Genomic DNA, 17,245 nt, shown 5'->3' with positions numbered 1-17,245 from the left:
GACACATGAATTCCCAGGTTAGATAAGTGTGTAGTTGTGTACAAATAACATTATTCTTTAACAAATAATTCACAATGTTATTTTATCTTTTTTTTCTTTACCAACAAAAAGAAAACAAAACAGAAGTTAGGTAATTTACCGATTGCACCCTCAAAAGTTATATATTACGAATTACACGCTTTGGCACAGTGACGGTAGATACCTACCACACCCGGTGAGTTAATCACTAAGCGGTAGTGACTGACAGGGAGGGACCGAGGGAGTACATACTGTTACAAGTTACAACATCTGCCTGTTCAAACTTCAAACGGAATTTTGCGTGTCACTCTCCTTCACAGTGAGTCAGTCACAGAGAAACAAAGAAAACAAAGAAAGAGAGAAAGAAACAGAGCAAACACTCTGCTCTGGTCTTACTCATGTATGAAGCGGCCCACAATTCTCGACGTCTGTTTCTCTGTGGCAAAACCCATTAATCTGAACAAATAATAAGAAATTTTGATTTATATTTTTGTTGTTTGTCTTTCCCAAATGGCCAAGACAGGTGTCTTGGAGACTGACCCTTCTATGGTGGCAGCAAAGGCCATGGAGATTAAGAAGCAGTTGGAGAGACTGGTCAAGGCCATTGTTGATGAAGATGACTACAGGGTTGAGACTGCTGATGAGGCTATCAGCGCCTTGTCTTCTTTAAAGGACTTGAAGTTGAGAAGGTCTCTCTCTTTCAAAGTTGATGGTAGTCTACTTTTTGTTCCTCAAGAATTTAGATGTCCCATCTCTGGAGAGCTCATGAGAGACCCTGTTGTCTTGGCCACTGGACAGGTTACAATTTATAGAACCCTTCTTTTCTTTTCTTTTTGATTGGAATTTGCTTCTGCTGATATTTTGATTTTGATGAGTTTCTGACCAATTTGAATATGCATGCAAGAATTTTATATATTGGAGATTTCGATCATTCTTAGTTTTGGGAATTGTGTCTTTTTCCCTTGACTTTTGGTATCAATATCAGTTCTGTATTTATGGAGTTGGGATTTCAAGATTTTGTATATTTTGGTATTTCTGCTTGTTCTTTTGAAGACCAGAAAATCTATTTTGTTTTAGAGTTTCAAAATCGTGAATTGAAGTACTTGTTAACTCTGTAACTGTTATTTGTGGATATAATTCCATGAAATTTAGAAGTTTCAGAACCCCAATTCCACACTACCAATGGACAGTGGGGGTTAACTTTAGTCATTCGTTCTGTGATCTGTTTTTTCTTTTCCCTCGCTTCATTTCACTGGACCTATTAACTTTGTTATGAAGAGTATTCTAATTTAAGACTCTTGTCAGTGATTCAAGCTGTCTTCCTCCATTATAATGGGAGAAGCAGAAAATTGTTTGATCATGGATACATCAGAAAAATCTATAGTTACTTTGGTATAAACCTGTAGGTAATGGTTTCTTTTTGGGTATAGTTTGTTTATCTCTGAGGACTGCTTTCATTGATATGGGTTATTGCTTGAACTGAACTTCTGAGATGAATTGTTATTGTAAAATGTTTAACCATGTCTCGACTTTACTTTGAGTTCATGCAGTTTCTAATATCTTTTACCTCTCTCAATGAACTGCAGACTCACAGTATTACATATTTTTGTTGGATTACAGACTTATGATAGGCCATTCATTGAGAAGTGGTTGAATGAAGACCACCGGACATGTCCCCAATCTCAGCAAGTCCTCACTCATACCATCCTTACCCCTAATCACTTGATCCAAGGAATGATTTCACAATGGTGCAAGGATCATGGAATTGAGCTTCCAAAACCTGTTCAGTATATTGATGAGGAAGTAGTCACCAATGCAGACCGAGGCTATCTGAATTCACTGCTTGAGAAGATGTCATCATCCCTATCTGATCAGAAAGCAGCTGCAAAAGAGCTTCGACTGCTAACAAAGCGAAGCTCATCATTTCGGGCACTTTTTGGTGAGTCTATTGAGGCCATTCCACGACTACTCAATCCACTTTCGCCAGGCCAGGCTGATACTCATCCTGGTCTTCAAGAAGATTTGATCACAACCGTACTAAACCTTTCAATCCATGATAATAATAAGAGATTAGTTGCAGAGAACCCGGTGGTCATCCCTCTGCTTATTGAATCCTTAAAATCTGGAACCATTCAAACAAAAAGCAATGCTGCTGCAACTTTCTTCACATTATCAGCCATCGATTCAAACAAGATTATTATTGGAACATCTGGTGCTCTCAAACCTTTGATTGAGCTTTTAGATGAGGGGCATCCATTAGCCATGAAGGATGTTGCTTCAGCCATATTCAGCCTATGTACTGTCCTTGAAAATAAAGCAAGAGCCGTTCATGAAGGAGCAATCAGGGTGATTCTGAAGAAGATAATGTTTCGTGTATTAGTTGCTGAGTTGTTGTCTATACTTGCAATGCTTTCCAGCCATCAGAAGGCTGTTCAGGAAATGTGTGAGCTTGGCGCTGTGTCTTGCTTGGTTGGCATCATAAGGGAGAGCAATTGTGAGCGCGACAAGGAGAATTGTATTGCAATCCTTTACACTATCTGTTTTAGTGACCGGACCAAATTAAAGGAAATTAAGGAAGAGGAAATGGCCAATGGTACATTCTCTAGTCTTGCACAAAGCGGGACTTCGAGAGCCAAGAGGAAGGCCAATGGACTTCTTGAGAGGCTGAATAAGACTGGTTCACTAACGCACACTGCTTGATGGAACTGAATCTTTCTTTTTTTGTATTTGTCCCCAAAAAGGTATTACCCCATCACCCTATGTAAATCCCCTTTCTACATCTGCTAGTACTGTACTCCATTACCTGTACAAAGAATTCACACATTTGTACACATTACCTGTAGTTTTGGTCCATTCCAGGCTTATAGACATGTATAGGTCATTGGAACTTCACCTCTCTTTATCACAAATGAATGCACAACTGGTATATTTTGTTTTTCTGGGTTATTTATTATCTTGTCCCATTTTCTATTTCCTGGCATGTCCAGTTTTTTCCAGCTGTATATTTTGCCTCTTTGAAATGCCAACATAGCTTCATTTGGATTATTTGATTGAAATAATGATACTTGACATGGATTATTTGATTGAAATAATGATACTTGACATGTTTGATCTCATTCAAAAGGATTGGTCACTTAGTCAGGGCCTACTGAATAAAAGGAGCTGTAGGGTCTCTCCCTTGTTCCTGTCACCCCATACTTTTATAGTGTCGGCAGGCACAGCACTATATTGTATAATGTTTAATCACTTTCTTTATAATTCCAGTAATCTTAAATTATTAATTAGTGGATAAAGTATTAAACTATAATTAATGTTTGATAAAGACATATTTGGACGGCGGTATAAGATTTACAACTTTAATAATAAAAGGAGGAAAAAGGGAAAATTAAGGCAGACTGATGCTGAAATCTAGTATTTCATGCTGCAGCTGACTCATTATTCCATCACCTACCTTTCTCAAGATTGCACTATACGTCTAGACATATATTTTAATTCCATAAAATCTGCACTGAACTTTCTAATTGAGGGTAGGTGAACAGTGAACTGTAGAATAGTTTAAGTGATGTTTACACCTAGAGAAGCTATGCCACTTCATCTTGAATCTTACTGGACAAAAACAAATGTGATCCTCTCTAGTTTTGTTTATCTTCTTTTATTATTATTAGAAACTTACAGCCACTACTTTACTTGGAAGACCTAATCTTCCAACCACCTCTATATACCATTGAATGATCACTTTTGGAATTCATTGGCCTTCTGCATGCTTAGAAACTCTGGTTGGCCACAATACCGTACAAATATTATTTTATTTTATATAAAGATTCTTGGTTGTCATTAATCACTTCTTTAAGTAATTGTCAAATTTGGATACCAGGTGCAATTAAGGGCAAACAAGAGAATTTTTTGATTTTCTTTAATTCTGGTATTCCTTATATCACTAACCATCTCTCTCTGTACTTTTAATAGGATGGTATGAGTGTGACTGGGGCATAATTTAGTTGAAAATAAACTTTTTAGCTGAACTTTTATTAATTAGTTTCTTGTTGCTTATCAGTGACATGTATCAACCTTCCAACAAATTGTCACTTCCTATCTTCAATGGCTACATATATTAATCTACTCAATATATATATATATTTCTTTTTTTTTTTTAGAAAGAATTAATTTCAGGAGTTCCTTTAAACACACCATGATGTTGAAGCATAGACTGTATAGTGGTCTTAACTTTAAAAAGAAATTTGGTAAACTAAGCATATGACATGACAGGGGGTGAACATCAGATGCAGAATCCAATTCTAGGTGGCAGATTGGTTTTTCAAGGGTGCAAAAAAATTGGGCTTTCTTAATAGAAAATCTAAAGTCTTATGCATTGGAAAATGTCAACCACACTTCACTAGAAGACATTATAAACCCATGTCACTTTGGAATTTGGATATATAAACAGGACAAATCATGCAGCCTATGATGTGTCATTTGCTGGTCCCCCCCCATCTTTGCTGAAAAAATAAACATCCATGAAGAATATAAATTTGTTTTTTGTACCAAAAAGAGGTGGAGGAATCTAAGTTCACCATGATGTTTGGAAGGGATAATAGGTACCCCCAAATGGCTTCAATTTCATTTGAATAGAAATGTTTGGCATGTAGTAGGCAGGTTTTTTCTCTGAACCATCTACACAGTGTCAAAGCACCCTTTTTCTTTATTTTTTTCCATTGCTTTTGGTTTAAGTGGCCCTTGAGAGGTGGGTGAGGAACTTCTACAGTTTGACAAGCAATGCCATAAAGAATTAGATGGTCCAAGATTATGAAATTGTTTATTGCAACTTTATTCCCTGCTTAAAAGAATATGTATGATAATGAAAGCCCAAAATCAGCGGGTAACGCTTTTTAGATCCCTTGTGCAGAGTCTTCTTTCTACCCCAAAATATGGGCTTCAAAAAGTAAGAAGCCATGGTCGGTAAAAGGTAAAAACCATCTCCACAAAGAAAAATGAAAATAGTAGTCCACCCAAAGAATTCTTTTTCTTGTTTTTGAGTGCTTTCCTATCGGCAAGTTGAGCACCATCTGTGGGAGAAATGGCATACTGGTTACATGCTAGTGTAGAGTTTATTGTTAGTGATGTGCAAGTGGGGATTGATGGGTCCTTAATTTAGTCACCCGCACCACCAAACGAATATGGAAGTTTATCAAATGATTTTGACATTAACGTGTGCGATTTCATTTTTTATATGCTTATGATGATTTCATACTTAGCTGATGTGAGTTTATATGTATTTCTAATCTTTACACTAGAAGTCAAGATAAGAACTAACAAAGTCAAGGGGATTCCAAAGTTTCCATGTCTTACACGGCCAATTCGCAATGACTTACCACATAATAAACTATACTTGGATGCAACAATTCAAGGGCTACGCTCAGTAGATTCAACTATTGTCAAACTGGCTTAATAGATTCAACTGGGCTCAAAGAAAACTAGAATAAGGAGCCCAAGATAAGCAAAGGGAAGCCCAGACGTCTGAAGTTGGGCTTTGTCTCTCTTGGGCTTAGCAGCGAATTGGGCTGCAATATTTTGGTTTCCCTGCAAGCCCTGTGATGTGTGACACAGGCTAGGCTTGTTCCTGGGTAGTTTTGTTTGTTTGTTTTGGGCCTTTGTCCCTCCTTATTGCAAATTTTTTTAAAAAACATTAGGCCTCTTAGCAAGATACCATCTGAACTTTGACTAGATTTACATGTTACCACCTAAATTAAAAATTGAAGTAAGTTGTCATCTGAATTAAATTTTGTTTGCAAGTTATCACCTCCATTCAATTCCTCAGGGGTAATCTGGTCTTTTCATAGAGAAGAACTTAGGTGGGGAAGCTTTTGCAACCTCAGCATGCTGAATGGCAAGGCTCAACCAATTACAAGTGACCACATGTACAACCATTTTTCTATTTTTATTTTCTTATTTTTACAAACTTTGAAAATTAATTAAAAATAGTTTCAAACTCAAAAAAATACACGAAAAATTCTTACGGACTCGTCTTGACTAATACTAATTTACTATAGAGTCAAATTACAAATTTGTCCTCTGAGAGTTTCCAGAAAATTTGAGAAGTCCAAATTTCTTTCTAAAAAATTAAAATAAATTTTCCTCTATAAAATAAATTCGATAAAAATTATAGAATTTCTGTAAAGTCTCAAAAGAATTCTAAAAAATATTTTGGAAATTACCAAAAACCTGTTTTAGAGAATTCTTTCGAGACTTACGAAAATTCTAGAATTTTTCTTGAATTTATTTTCCTCTAAGACCGAGAGGTTTTTTGGGTAGCAAGTGTTCACGAGAAATGTTATGTTAGTTTTTAGAAAACCAATGGTACAGACCTTGTATTTTTTGGAATTCGGGAGATTATCCTATGATTTTTCAAAAAGTCTAGAGTATTTTAATTTTTTAGAAATAAATTTGAACTTTCCAAATTTTTTAAAAACTTCCCCACCCAAGTTCTTCTCTATAAAAAGGCCAAAAAACTCCTGAGAATTTGGATGGAGGTAGTAACTTGCAAACAAAATTTAATTCGAGGTACAACTTTCAATTTTTAATTTATATGGTAACATACAAATCGATTCAAAGTTCAGGTGGATATCTTGCTAAAAAGCCAAAAACATTATTTTCATTGTGATGCCTTCTGCCCATTAGGATCATATATATCTTTTAAAGTTTAATGTTTTCCTTCATTTTGGGTCCTAGAGTTTTTATTTGATGAAATATTGTATTTTGATAAACTTGGATAATATTACTCAAAAAGGCGATGAAACTCTTCGCTTTCTCTTGTGCTGACATTAACTCAAAATTAAAAACACAAATTAGATCACAAAAATCACAGAAATGGCATTAACATCTAACTTTGATCTCATGCATGGCTTGGTTTCATGTCATTGAACACATCCTGATGAAAAGAACATAGAGCACCGTTTTTGCTAGGCGCAGAGCACTAAAGAGACATCCTCCCTTATATATAATATAGGCATTAATTCTATCTGAAACTTCATGAAGCCCCTTTTTTATTCCAAATTCATGAAGCACAAGCAGGCACCAGGCAAGAAAACAATCCCAGCATTTTCTTCTACAAAACAAAAATCACCACAGTAAAAAAAAGTGATAATAATGACAATTATTACTCAGATACATGCCAAGTGTAGAAAAACACATAACAATATAAAAAAGAGAGATTAAGTAGCAAGTCACCTCATAGCTCATATTGGGTTTGAAATTAAGAGCAGTGGAGGCTATGTTTTCAAAGTGATGTTGAAACTTATTAATTAGTGCATGCATGACCCTTTCGTGACTAATTAATTAAATTTGAGTACCATATTCAAACCTTATCAACTAAAGATTCTTAAACTATCCATTCGGGTACCATTTGTCTGGATAATAAATAAATAGTCTGAATAATTATTAATGACTTGGCAAAAGAAAAAGTGAGAGAGGCATGCAGTACCCGCTTGGTAGTGTGAAGGAGCTCAGGGGGGATTTTGTAGAGGTCTTCATCAACAGGTTTAGGCGGGCGAGGCCTAGTAGAAGTAGTAGTGGACACTCGTCGAGGAGGGCGTGGAACGGTGTCGTTTTTGTGATAAGTGTGATCTGGAATTGGGTAGTGGTGTTGTTTTGTTGGCGGTTCCGTCACGTCACAGACTTTGTTGAGCTTGGGTTGCTGCTTCTTTTGCTCCATAACATGCGGACCACGCGGGCATCGCTTTTCCCTTCCTCTTGTCTGCAACGTGCCAATATATGTCAATGCCAAGTCTCTCACACACATGTCTCATATAATCATTAATATAAGGGAATCATCAATTACCTCTCTCTCTCTCTCTCTCTCTCTCTCTCTCTCTCTCTCTCTCTCTCTCTCTCTCTCTCTCTCTCTCAACGACATTGATAGATGTGCATGCTTAGAGATCGAGTTACATGTTTGTTTGGTCACTAGCTAGGAAAATTAATGTTTGACAAGATGGGTCAACTAAAACCTTACCATCATGAGCACAACCACAAAGTGCATTCATTTTGGCCATTTGAATATGTGATGTGGTGAAATATACGCATTTGAATTGCAAAAGCCCTCTTGTATATGCTCATATTTTTGAAACTGGGTTCCTAACAGTCTAACACTAAGCTTAGTAATTGGTAATGAATTAAAATCATTTGGCATTACTTGTATTCAAAGACCTAAGACCACATTCTATCCTTGAGGTACTAGTGGAGAGGACCTAGCTCCTCCCTAGCTTAGTTAATTAGCTCATTGGTATAGTTAATTAGGCTCCACTAGACTCAAAAAGATATTAAAAAAAATTGCAACACACTTGCACACATAAAAGTTAAGCAACATTAGGTCTCTAATTTTGGAAGAATATTTCCTTTCACACTCACTTGTAACAAAACTATCCCATCACCATGGGATGAAAAGCTTTGCATCCACTAAACATGGAAAGGGAATGAAATAAGACAAGGTCAAAGGCTAAAAGAACAAATTAAAGAGAAAGCTCATATATATATATATATATATATATATGATAATAATGATGAAAATGAAGGGGATGAAAAATATTGGAACCTTTCGAGAAGGAACAACATTGCGAGAAGGCTTGTTAAGATGAACAGCATACAAGTCAGGACGCACGTAGGCGGCATCACCACTTTCACCAGAGGAAGAGCTGAATCGTATCAAACCCGCTTGTCTCGCACACTCAAAGTACTGAGTGATTGGCAGCTCGTTTGCATAATCCCAGTCCCCAAACGCCGGTATTTGACCACTCCTCTTACAATAGTCCTACATTAACGTACACCATCACCACCATTCACAACCAAGCTAAGTAAGATTTAAGACCATATCCAAAACATTTCAAAAAAAAAAAAACACAATAAGAAGAAGAAATTAGAACTTACATCCATTGTAGGTTGAGTTGAGAGTTGAGAGTTGAGAATAGTGAGTGCAGAAATGGCCAAGACTTGAAGAAGGGTTTAAAAGGATGGATATAATTGAAGGGATCGAAAAGGTGGAAGAAAGGTAGATAAAAAGGGGTTTTGGGTATTGAATGGTTATGGGGTGTGAGAGAGACTGAGAGTTAAAAGGGGTGGATGGTGAGAGAGCAAGCAAAAAGGTAAAAGAATCTGTGAGGGGGATTCTGAATTTCTGAGAGAGACTCCACAGAGGATATAAATTCTGGTCAGAGGTTTAGAGAGAATCTATGGAAAAAGAGAGTTAGATCTCTAATTTTTTACTAGTTTTATAGCATACAGTAGCCACAGGTTCTGAACAAGAAAGACAGCTTAGACAGGCCCTTGTTTGAGAGAGAGAGAGAGAGGGATGATGTTTACTGTTACAGTTGCTGCACTGTACAAAGCTAGAGAGAGAGAGAGAGAGAGTACTTGAGAAGTTGAGAGTTGGTAAATGGTGCAACTTTTTTCTGCTTTGTGATGTAGTGGTTGAAGATGTATCCAAACCACTGCCACATTGCTACCATGCCATCATGCCATCATGCCATGATCTGATCTGATGATTCTGATAAAAAGATGGTTTTTCTTGGGTCACGCGGCAGACAGGTGGGGGCTAGCCATATAAGGACCCTTAAGTCTTCTTGGGGTTCCCACCTAATAAGCAGATTTGTGAAATGTGAATTCAACTCTCCTTCCTGCACAACTGTGGTCTGTGGGTGTGCCACTGTCACCACGTATGGACAAGTTGAAAAGGGCTTTTGAATTTTAAAAAAAGTATGTATTATTATTAATAATGTGTGCTGCCAAACTTTGCAACTGTTGGCTTTTGGTGGTGAAGCTAGTAAAAAGTCGCTTTCGGGAACAAGCACTTTTTCGAGAAGTAACCCATCCCCCACCATTTTGGGATCTTGTCCGGTTTACCCGCCCGAATCCAGCAACAGTAGTGCAACACGATGTCATGTGGATTCTGAATAAGGCAATGCAACTTGGAGAAGGTCATTACTCATTTATGGTTATTGGTTGGCCCATATTAGATTGGATTCGGACTCGGAATGCAACCCTACCCGGACCCATTTGTGATTGGGCCAAGTTCAACCGACCCATTACTCAGAATGTGAATGTTGCACTAAAATATGACCATTTGTTATTGGGGGAGCTAAATTTGGATTATTCTTTGCATTAAACTCCATAGTCAATGCCAGAAGTTGATGGGAATAAAATAACATAAAAAGACCAACAGCATGCCACCAATGCCAGAAGTTCATGTGAATATGCCTGAGAATCTGATTACAAAAACAACTATAGTCCATAATATCTTGAAAAACATCCTCATGCCAGAGTTTTTATTGTTTTAAATTTTTATGGGGAAGAAAAAAGAAAGAAGTAAAAAAGAAAACTCAACCGCAGCAGAAGGAGAATCACTGTTATCGAGGAGTCCCAAAGTTTTGACTCTTTCAATCATACTAGATTATAATTATTATTTATAGATTGAATAATAATGTGTAGGTTCAAGGTTGAAGTTTGGTGGTGGAAAAATTGTAAAAAAGTTTGACTCCAAGGCACCACTTTTAACATTGGGGGTAGTGCAAATGTTGACCAAAGTGCATGCAGAGGTAGCCAGCGAAGAAGGAAGTAGATCATGTGTTTCTTTGCTAAATTGCTTTGCTTTGGTTGTAGGATGAGTCAGTTGTACTCTGAGTAGGGTTGGGTTGGGTTGAGGAGAAGAGTACGTGAAGACGAACAAGTGTGTGAAAAGTCAACACTCTTATCACTTTCCACAGTGTTGTAGCGGAGCATGAGCTGACAGACAAATGTCTTAGTGCAGTTTCTTGCTTGCTACGCGACACTAGCAACCAACCAAAGACCAAAGAGTTTATCAAAAGTCCAAAAAGGAACAACGGACCAAAGGCTCAAAGGGTGTGCTAAAAGCCACAATTCATCCATATATTGAGCACAGACGTCTCACAAATCACAATTGTCTCACGTGACCACCAAAACTCCCTTCTTTTTCTTTTCTTTTTTTCTGGGTCGGGTTTTAGTTGCCGGATCTAGGTAGAGTGGTAGACTCCTCTAGCTCACAGCTCGAGAAGGCTTGGACCTTTAGCTGCAATTAGAGGCCCACTAAGGGATAAGATGGGGCTAGAGTTATTTCAAAAAGCTTTGGGCTTCTTTAACAATTATTATTATTGGGTTGCTTTGAGCTTAGAAGGTTGCCTTACAACCTTCATTGACGTACAATCACCTATCATGTAGCCCATCAAAACTTATTTTCTTCCTACTTTTTAAGAATATCGAAACCAATATATTGGGCTTGGGTCCTTGCTTATCATTAATCATTGCCTATAAATTCTATAATTGATCTATTAGGAAAGTAATTCATTTAGTCATTTTCAAATATAATTAGATTTATGTGATTCTTTGCAATGTTTTTATATATATTGGGCACTAGTTTCACGTTGGATCAACTAAGTGTCAAATAAAGTTATAAATACTCATTAACCCTCTCCAACTAATAATTTAGGCTTTTAGAATTGAAATTCAACAACAACAAAGCTCAATTATTGCTAGTTGGGAAAGCACCCCAAATGATGTTGAGCATGTGGGTTTGTAGTTTTACAGAGCACAGAGTGTAATGCATGCAGTATTATGATATATACATGGCGGTCCCTCCCTTTGCCTGTGCTGTGTATGTCTTAGAACTGGACCACGGTCACACATAGCATATAATCTGATAACAAGAAATATGTATATGACTATACAATATAAATAAATCATTTGTAAGGCCAAACAGATAAACTGGATAATTACAAGTAGACACATGCATGCATGCAGCATGAGATTTTAATTTGGGGAAATAGTAATTATTGAAGAATCCATATTGGCCAAATAATGAAAAAAATGTACCGCAGAGACATACTAATGATGCCTCATTATAAACAGGCATATAGCCATTCTATCTTGGAAAGGAGATGGACCATTCACCTTATTATAATTCATATTCATCATTTCATCATTCATGTGAACTTATTAGGGGGTTAGGGATGTTAGGTATATATGAAAAGAAAAGGACAAAACGAAAACTTAAGTATGTACATGTACCATGATGATAAATATTGGATATAAATATATATATTTGTATATATAAGTGGCTGGGAGTGAGCAACTTCGATGGAACAATGTAAATGGAATTCAATTTGCAATATCAGAGAGTAGTAGTGTAGGAGGAGATGGGTGGCATTCCATGGACTAAGGAAGAGGATGAATTGCTCAGGAAATGCATAGAGAAGTATGGAGAAGCCAAATGGCATCGTGTTCCTCTCTTGGCTGGTACGTAAATTGTCTAGAAATGTATGCTCTTAATAACTACTAGAGTTACATGTCCCTTATATTCTTCACTCAACTGTTTGAAATTAGTGTAAACATACTTCAAACCATTTAAATGTCTTTATTAGAAGAATATTTCGCTATATATATATATGTGTGTGTGTGTATGTTTTTTGAAAATTAAGGAAAAGTTTGAGTGACACAAGCTTGTTAATCAATTATGTTCATAATATTGGATTTTTGGTGCATGTTAAGGTCTAAATAGGTGTCGTAAGAGCTGTAGGCTGAGGTGGTTAAACTACCTCCGCCCAGACATCAAGAGAGGGACCTTTGCAGAAGAGGAAGTTGATCTCATCATCAAGCTGCACAAGCTCTTGGGGAATAGGCAAGTTTTAAATTTCTTTATGTGGCCTTGTGCAATTAATACCAAAAAAAAAAACATAAAAAGAAATTTACCATTATACTTTTTTCTTGAGAAATGAAGAAAACTTTACGGATCATGACCATACAAAGTCTTAAAAGTAAGATAAACTCGAGTGTTATATTAGACTTTTAGGGTGACATTAAATCCGGCACATAAATGTTATTTGATTTTTCAGGTGGTCATTAGTTGCAGCTAGACTTCCAGGAAGGACCGGCAATGATGTGAAGAATTATTGGAATTGTCACTTGAGTAAGAGGCTAAATGCTCAAGAAACTGATCATCAAGAGAAGCATTATGCAAGAAATAATGTACAAGTCATAAGACCCCAACCTTCAATAAGCTCAGCTGCTGGCACAAGCTCAAAAACCAAGCCATCAACAAGTTGGCAATTACCAGCAGTTGTGGTACAAGAAGAAAGTAACAGCACATCAATGCCAATGCTATGCAATATTGAAGATAGGCAGACTACTCATCAGATGTTTGAGACAGATCACTACAACAAGAATAATGTTCCATGCGTGGATGATCAAGAACATGGCATTATGGGTGATTTGGCAATGGACCTTCAGTTTGAACAAGTAACAGATCAATATCATGATCAAGAGGTCAACAACAAATGGGACTGGGACGACTCTATCTTGGACATGGACCTTTGGACTGATTCTTAATTAATCATGAGAGTCTTTGAGTGATTAATATTCTTAGGAGTGTGTCAATAGTATGTAATATAATGGTTATGATATCAAAATTAATAAGCAAAGGGTTTGCCTTTGAAAGAGGTGGTAGTCAATTAGTGAAGTGTTAAATGGATGTCGCTTTGTATTCCAAATGATGGTAATGTCTCTCCGAACAAAGGATAAACTCTGAGCTCCGACATTAAAAATATAAAAACCCACTATTAAATATTAATGGACCAGTGAATAAAAAGCAAAAACCTTTTCTTATTCCTTCTTTATCAAAATATATTTTCACTCTTTTAATTAGCGAATGTTTAATCTTGGTTCTTTTTCTTGTCATTATTACTTTTTTAAAGCATCAGGAAATGGAATAAATTTTGGTAAATGACCCAATTGGCCAGTTCATAGAATGAACCATATTTAAAGGCCAAGTGAGCAGTAAAAGTGTGGCTTTTGTAAGCAAGTAATGATCAAGGGGTAAGAGGCGATATCATCTTTTGCTTCTTCATTTCCGATTCCAAGCGTGTTTGTAAGTCTGGTGTTGCTTTCAACTCTCTCTCAGCCTCTGGGTAACCCTTCTTCTTCTTGTTCCTTTCCCTTCTCTTTTTTTTTTGGTATTTTATAAAACCCTGTACGTGTTTTTTGGTATTTTGTACATTTTTTTTTTCCATACAAAGGAAAGTCTCAATTTCATTCACTTTCCTACTTTTTCTCAGCAACCAAACGGAATAACTAGAATCACCCCATAAGCATACAGAGGAGAAATTGGTTTGATGATCCTCAACAAACATAAGAAAGGACAATATTTCTTGTGGAATAAATTTGAGTACTTTGTTTTAACTTTGTCCAGTGTGATATGTTTGATGTCTTGTTCATACTAAAGACTCTTCCTTTTTTTTCGCCTCACTTTGATTTTTGGTTTTGTTTTAGGCATAACATAACTAAGTGCTTGTCTGCGTTATAATGGCTTACATCCCACCCCACAAGCGGATCTCAAAGGAAATGGAGAGGCAGTTGCTGACTCCGGAGGTGCTTGCTCCTCAATTCGAGAAAAATTTAAATATCAAGTCATCATCTAAGATTAATGTGGATAAGAGTGCAAAGTTTATTTATGCAAAAGAACATATATCGAGATTGTGCACCATTGGTTTGGATGATAAGGACCAGTTTCCATCTTTTGTTAAGCTTGAGCCCATTTCCTTGGAATCCACCGAGTTTATTGGAGAAAAGCCTCTAGCCTTAATTAACACTTCTCTACATAATGGTTAGTAGCCTTAACACTTAATCCTTTATTACTGCATTTATTTTGCAATTTTGATACTTGATTTAAGGACCTTTTTGTATTTTGGTTTTGCTTTCTTGGTTGATAGAAGGTGGTGAGGTGATATGGAACTTGCCAGAGAGCCCTTGGGTGTCTATAGCAGAAAATGTGCTGGATGATTTGCTTTCTTCTTTCAAAAATGTGAGGAATGAAATGGAGTGCCAAACGCTTGAAGAAGTAAAACCCCATTTGGTTGCTAGAGTGGGCAAAATTCTTTTCCATAGGTTAGATCTTTTTGGTTAATTCGTTATTTAGATATTTTGCATTTATTTAATTTGATATTGATGCTTAATCACTGTCGGTGTAATCACAATTTGATGTTAGTTTTGTAAAATCCAAAAAACATGTTATACTCCCTAGTTGTTATTGAACATGTGGCAAACCAAATGTTATTGAAATCTTTGTAATTCAGGAACTCTCCAGTTGACCTGGAATTTGTCCGAAAAAGTTTGGCTCCTGAAATCTTGAAACGATGGAAGAGGTCATTTCACACAGGTGTTCCCGTGTCGTATAAGGAAAACATTGTAAAGGAAGTTGTCCCCAAAATTGGAGTTGAATTCAAAGGGGAGAAAGAGACATATCATGTAAAGGTGTTTAATTCTTTTGTTATTCAAATCAACTTTCTGAATTCATGGTTTGCACAATTTGGATTTGGCTATTGAATCCCTCATTTATCTCCTTATTCTTGTATAGCTGTCAGACTCTAGACGACCAGAATCAACCTTCACTTGCAAATGCAGGGTAACAAAAGAACATGGAAATGGAAAGCTACAACTCTATGAGGCAAGTTTTTAATTTCATATTTTCCACCTAAATTTGGTGAAATAGTGTATGATGCATATCACCTGTGTAATTCATGGCCAAAAAAAAAAAATCACCTATGTAATTTAATTACTTCTTCAACTTTTTGAAAAATGTGTGAGGGGCTTTACTCTCCCCGCCTTTATTTTTCTCTTTTGTTTGTTACAGAGTGTGTTTATAGTGACTTAAACTGAAATGCATGTCATCTTTCTTTTAGATTGAATTGAATCAACTGCGAAACATGGTTGTAGACTTGTCATGCCTTGATAAGAATCTGGACCTGAGACTGATGCTATGCACCAAGAGAATCCCAAAAGACCTCACTGTAAGTTGCTTCAGCCAATGCTATTGAACCCAAGTTTTGATGTATATTCTTTGTTGTTTTGGCAAATGAATGAAGAAATTAAATATTGATTATCTATTCTGTGATGTGATTAAATATTGTTGGTGTTCCAGGATGATGAGATGCAAATCATTAGGGATCTGATTAGTTCTGCAGTTGTAGATCCAGATGTGAAGGGTGGATTGAGATGGCCCTTCGGAGAGGCTTCTTCTGGAGATCAATACAATGTTGTTGGCATTTGGCACAAAATAACCACTACTTATAAAAATCGATCATTGAAACTGAAGATAAGACAAGCAAATCGCTTTAATTTTAGGACTTCAGCTGGTGAAGTTTCTTGGGAGATTTGTCTGTTTTTCAAGAATCTCTTTTTAAAGTTACAGGTAAATATATGATTTATATTCATGTTAATATGTTATAAGTAACAAATTAAGATGCAAAGTACCATGTCATGTACTGATCATGAGCTCCTTTTCTTTCAATTTTTTCAGGAAGAGAATGTTGAGGTCAACCTGATTTCTGGGATGCTCCAAGAAAATTTAAGGTTGATGTGGGACAACTTCTTATGCTGTGAAAGTTTTCTTATGTGAAGTTGCATGTTGAAATTGACACAAGGACTCACATGACACTAGTAGCAGTGGATTATAGTTTATGATTTCGTTGAAAATCATCTGTATTGCACGACTAATATGTGTGAAATTTTTAAGTGCTTTACTTTTGGGACCTCATCTGTCTACTTCATACAATCATATACTAGAGTTGTATGATATGCTTGCATTTTGATGGCCTCTGATCTCAAGTAAAACCCGATTTTGACATTCTTGCCTCTAAAGAAAGAAAGAAAAAAGAATGTAACAAAAATTAACTGTTGACCAATTAAATATTTTTCTATTAATATTTTTCTCTCTCTATAAAATGGGAGAAGTTCCAATTTTGAATACCTTTCTCAAAAATTTAAAAATATTTGGTAGTGTTTCAAAGGGCAAGCATTCAAAAGTCCTGCACTAGTAAACTGAAATAAATGCTCTGTTCAGTATTTAAGCCAAATTTTCTCTTCATCAAATTACGACAAAAATTTACGTCTTCTGTCTACTAATGTTTTCTTTTGGGTAAATTACTAAATTCTATCAATTACTGTCGTGGAAATGTAATATTTAACCACGTTCAGAACAACAGTAAAAAAAAAAATAAAAACAATTTAACAATGAGATTTTTTTTTTTTTTTTTTTTTTTTTTCTGGTGGAATGGGCCAACACTGGCCCAACTACTTATAAGCCACCTTCTGGAGTGAGTCATTAATCAGTAACTGGTTAGTTAATGAAGAAATCTGATGAGTGTCATGGCTGCTGTTCGGCATGTTTACGCAGTAT

At 36.2% G+C, this 17,245-nt stretch overlaps 4 protein-coding genes across 4 annotated transcripts; 3 read left to right on the top strand and 1 right to left on the bottom strand.

Annotated features, from left to right (window-relative positions):
* Positions 1-315: 315 nt before the first annotated feature.
* Positions 316-2,964, top strand: LOC147280701 (U-box domain-containing protein 9-like). The gene is made up of 2 exons (XM_086247884.1): positions 316-816; positions 1,639-2,964. The coding sequence occupies exons 1-2, from the start codon at positions 529-531 to the stop codon at positions 2,716-2,718; spliced, it is 1,368 nt and encodes a 455-aa protein (XP_086104010.1). The 5' UTR covers positions 316-528; the 3' UTR covers positions 2,719-2,964.
* Positions 2,965-6,923: 3,959 nt separating this feature from the next.
* LOC147280700 (uncharacterized) lies at positions 6,924-9,383 on the bottom strand. The gene is made up of 4 exons (XM_086248952.1): positions 8,935-9,383; positions 8,603-8,818; positions 7,496-7,768; positions 6,924-7,120 (listed from the first exon to the last, which is right to left on the bottom strand). Exons 1-4 carry the CDS (start codon positions 8,938-8,940, stop codon positions 7,070-7,072), a joined length of 546 nt encoding a protein of 181 aa, XP_086105078.1. The 5' UTR covers positions 8,941-9,383; the 3' UTR covers positions 6,924-7,069.
* A 2,829-nt stretch (positions 9,384-12,212) lies between these two features.
* Positions 12,213-13,401, top strand: LOC147280699 (transcription factor MYB113-like). Its single transcript, XM_086247210.1, has 3 exons — positions 12,213-12,312; positions 12,565-12,694; positions 12,909-13,401. The coding sequence occupies exons 1-3, from the start codon at positions 12,213-12,215 to the stop codon at positions 13,399-13,401; spliced, it is 723 nt and encodes a 240-aa protein (XP_086103336.1).
* A 447-nt stretch (positions 13,402-13,848) lies between these two features.
* Positions 13,849-16,675, top strand: LOC147280698 (uncharacterized). The gene is made up of 8 exons (XM_086248514.1): positions 13,849-13,979; positions 14,341-14,674; positions 14,781-14,955; positions 15,144-15,321; positions 15,425-15,514; positions 15,750-15,857; positions 15,989-16,258; positions 16,367-16,675. Exons 2-8 carry the CDS (start codon positions 14,374-14,376, stop codon positions 16,463-16,465), a joined length of 1,221 nt encoding a protein of 406 aa, XP_086104640.1. The 5' UTR covers positions 13,849-13,979; positions 14,341-14,373; the 3' UTR covers positions 16,466-16,675.
* The last annotated feature ends 570 nt before the right edge of the window (positions 16,676-17,245 follow it).

This window comes from Dryas octopetala, chromosome 6, assembly GCF_963921425.1.
Source record: "Dryas octopetala chromosome 6, drDryOcto1.1, whole genome shotgun sequence".
NCBI lineage: Eukaryota > Viridiplantae > Streptophyta > Magnoliopsida > Rosales > Rosaceae > Dryas > Dryas octopetala.
This window is presented reverse-complemented; position numbering and strand designations above follow the sequence as displayed.

Coding starts and splice junctions, on each gene's coding strand:
- LOC147280701 (XM_086247884.1), top strand. CDS start 529: ATGGCCAAGACAGGTGTCTTGGAGACTGACCCTTCTATGGTGGCAGCA. Junction 817..1,638: donor TTGTCTTGGCCACTGGACAG/GTTACAATTTAT, acceptor GTTGGATTACAG/ACTTATGATAGGCCATTCAT.
- LOC147280700 (XM_086248952.1), bottom strand. Junction 7,769..8,602: donor ATGTTGTTCCTTCTCGAAAG/GTTCCAATATTT, acceptor GGCACGTTGCAG/ACAAGAGGAAGGGAAAAGCG. Junction 7,121..7,495: donor TCCTTCACACTACCAAGCGG/GTACTGCATGCC, acceptor TTTGTTTTGTAG/AAGAAAATGCTGGGATTGTT.
- LOC147280699 (XM_086247210.1), top strand. CDS start 12,213: ATGGGTGGCATTCCATGGACTAAGGAAGAGGATGAATTGCTCAGGAAA. Junction 12,313..12,564: donor TCGTGTTCCTCTCTTGGCTG/GTACGTAAATTG, acceptor GTGCATGTTAAG/GTCTAAATAGGTGTCGTAAG. Junction 12,695..12,908: donor CACAAGCTCTTGGGGAATAG/GCAAGTTTTAAA, acceptor TTGATTTTTCAG/GTGGTCATTAGTTGCAGCTA.
- LOC147280698 (XM_086248514.1), top strand. CDS start 14,374: ATGGCTTACATCCCACCCCACAAGCGGATCTCAAAGGAAATGGAGAGG. Junction 14,675..14,780: donor TAACACTTCTCTACATAATG/GTTAGTAGCCTT, acceptor CTTGGTTGATAG/AAGGTGGTGAGGTGATATGG. Junction 14,956..15,143: donor GGCAAAATTCTTTTCCATAG/GTTAGATCTTTT, acceptor TTTGTAATTCAG/GAACTCTCCAGTTGACCTGG.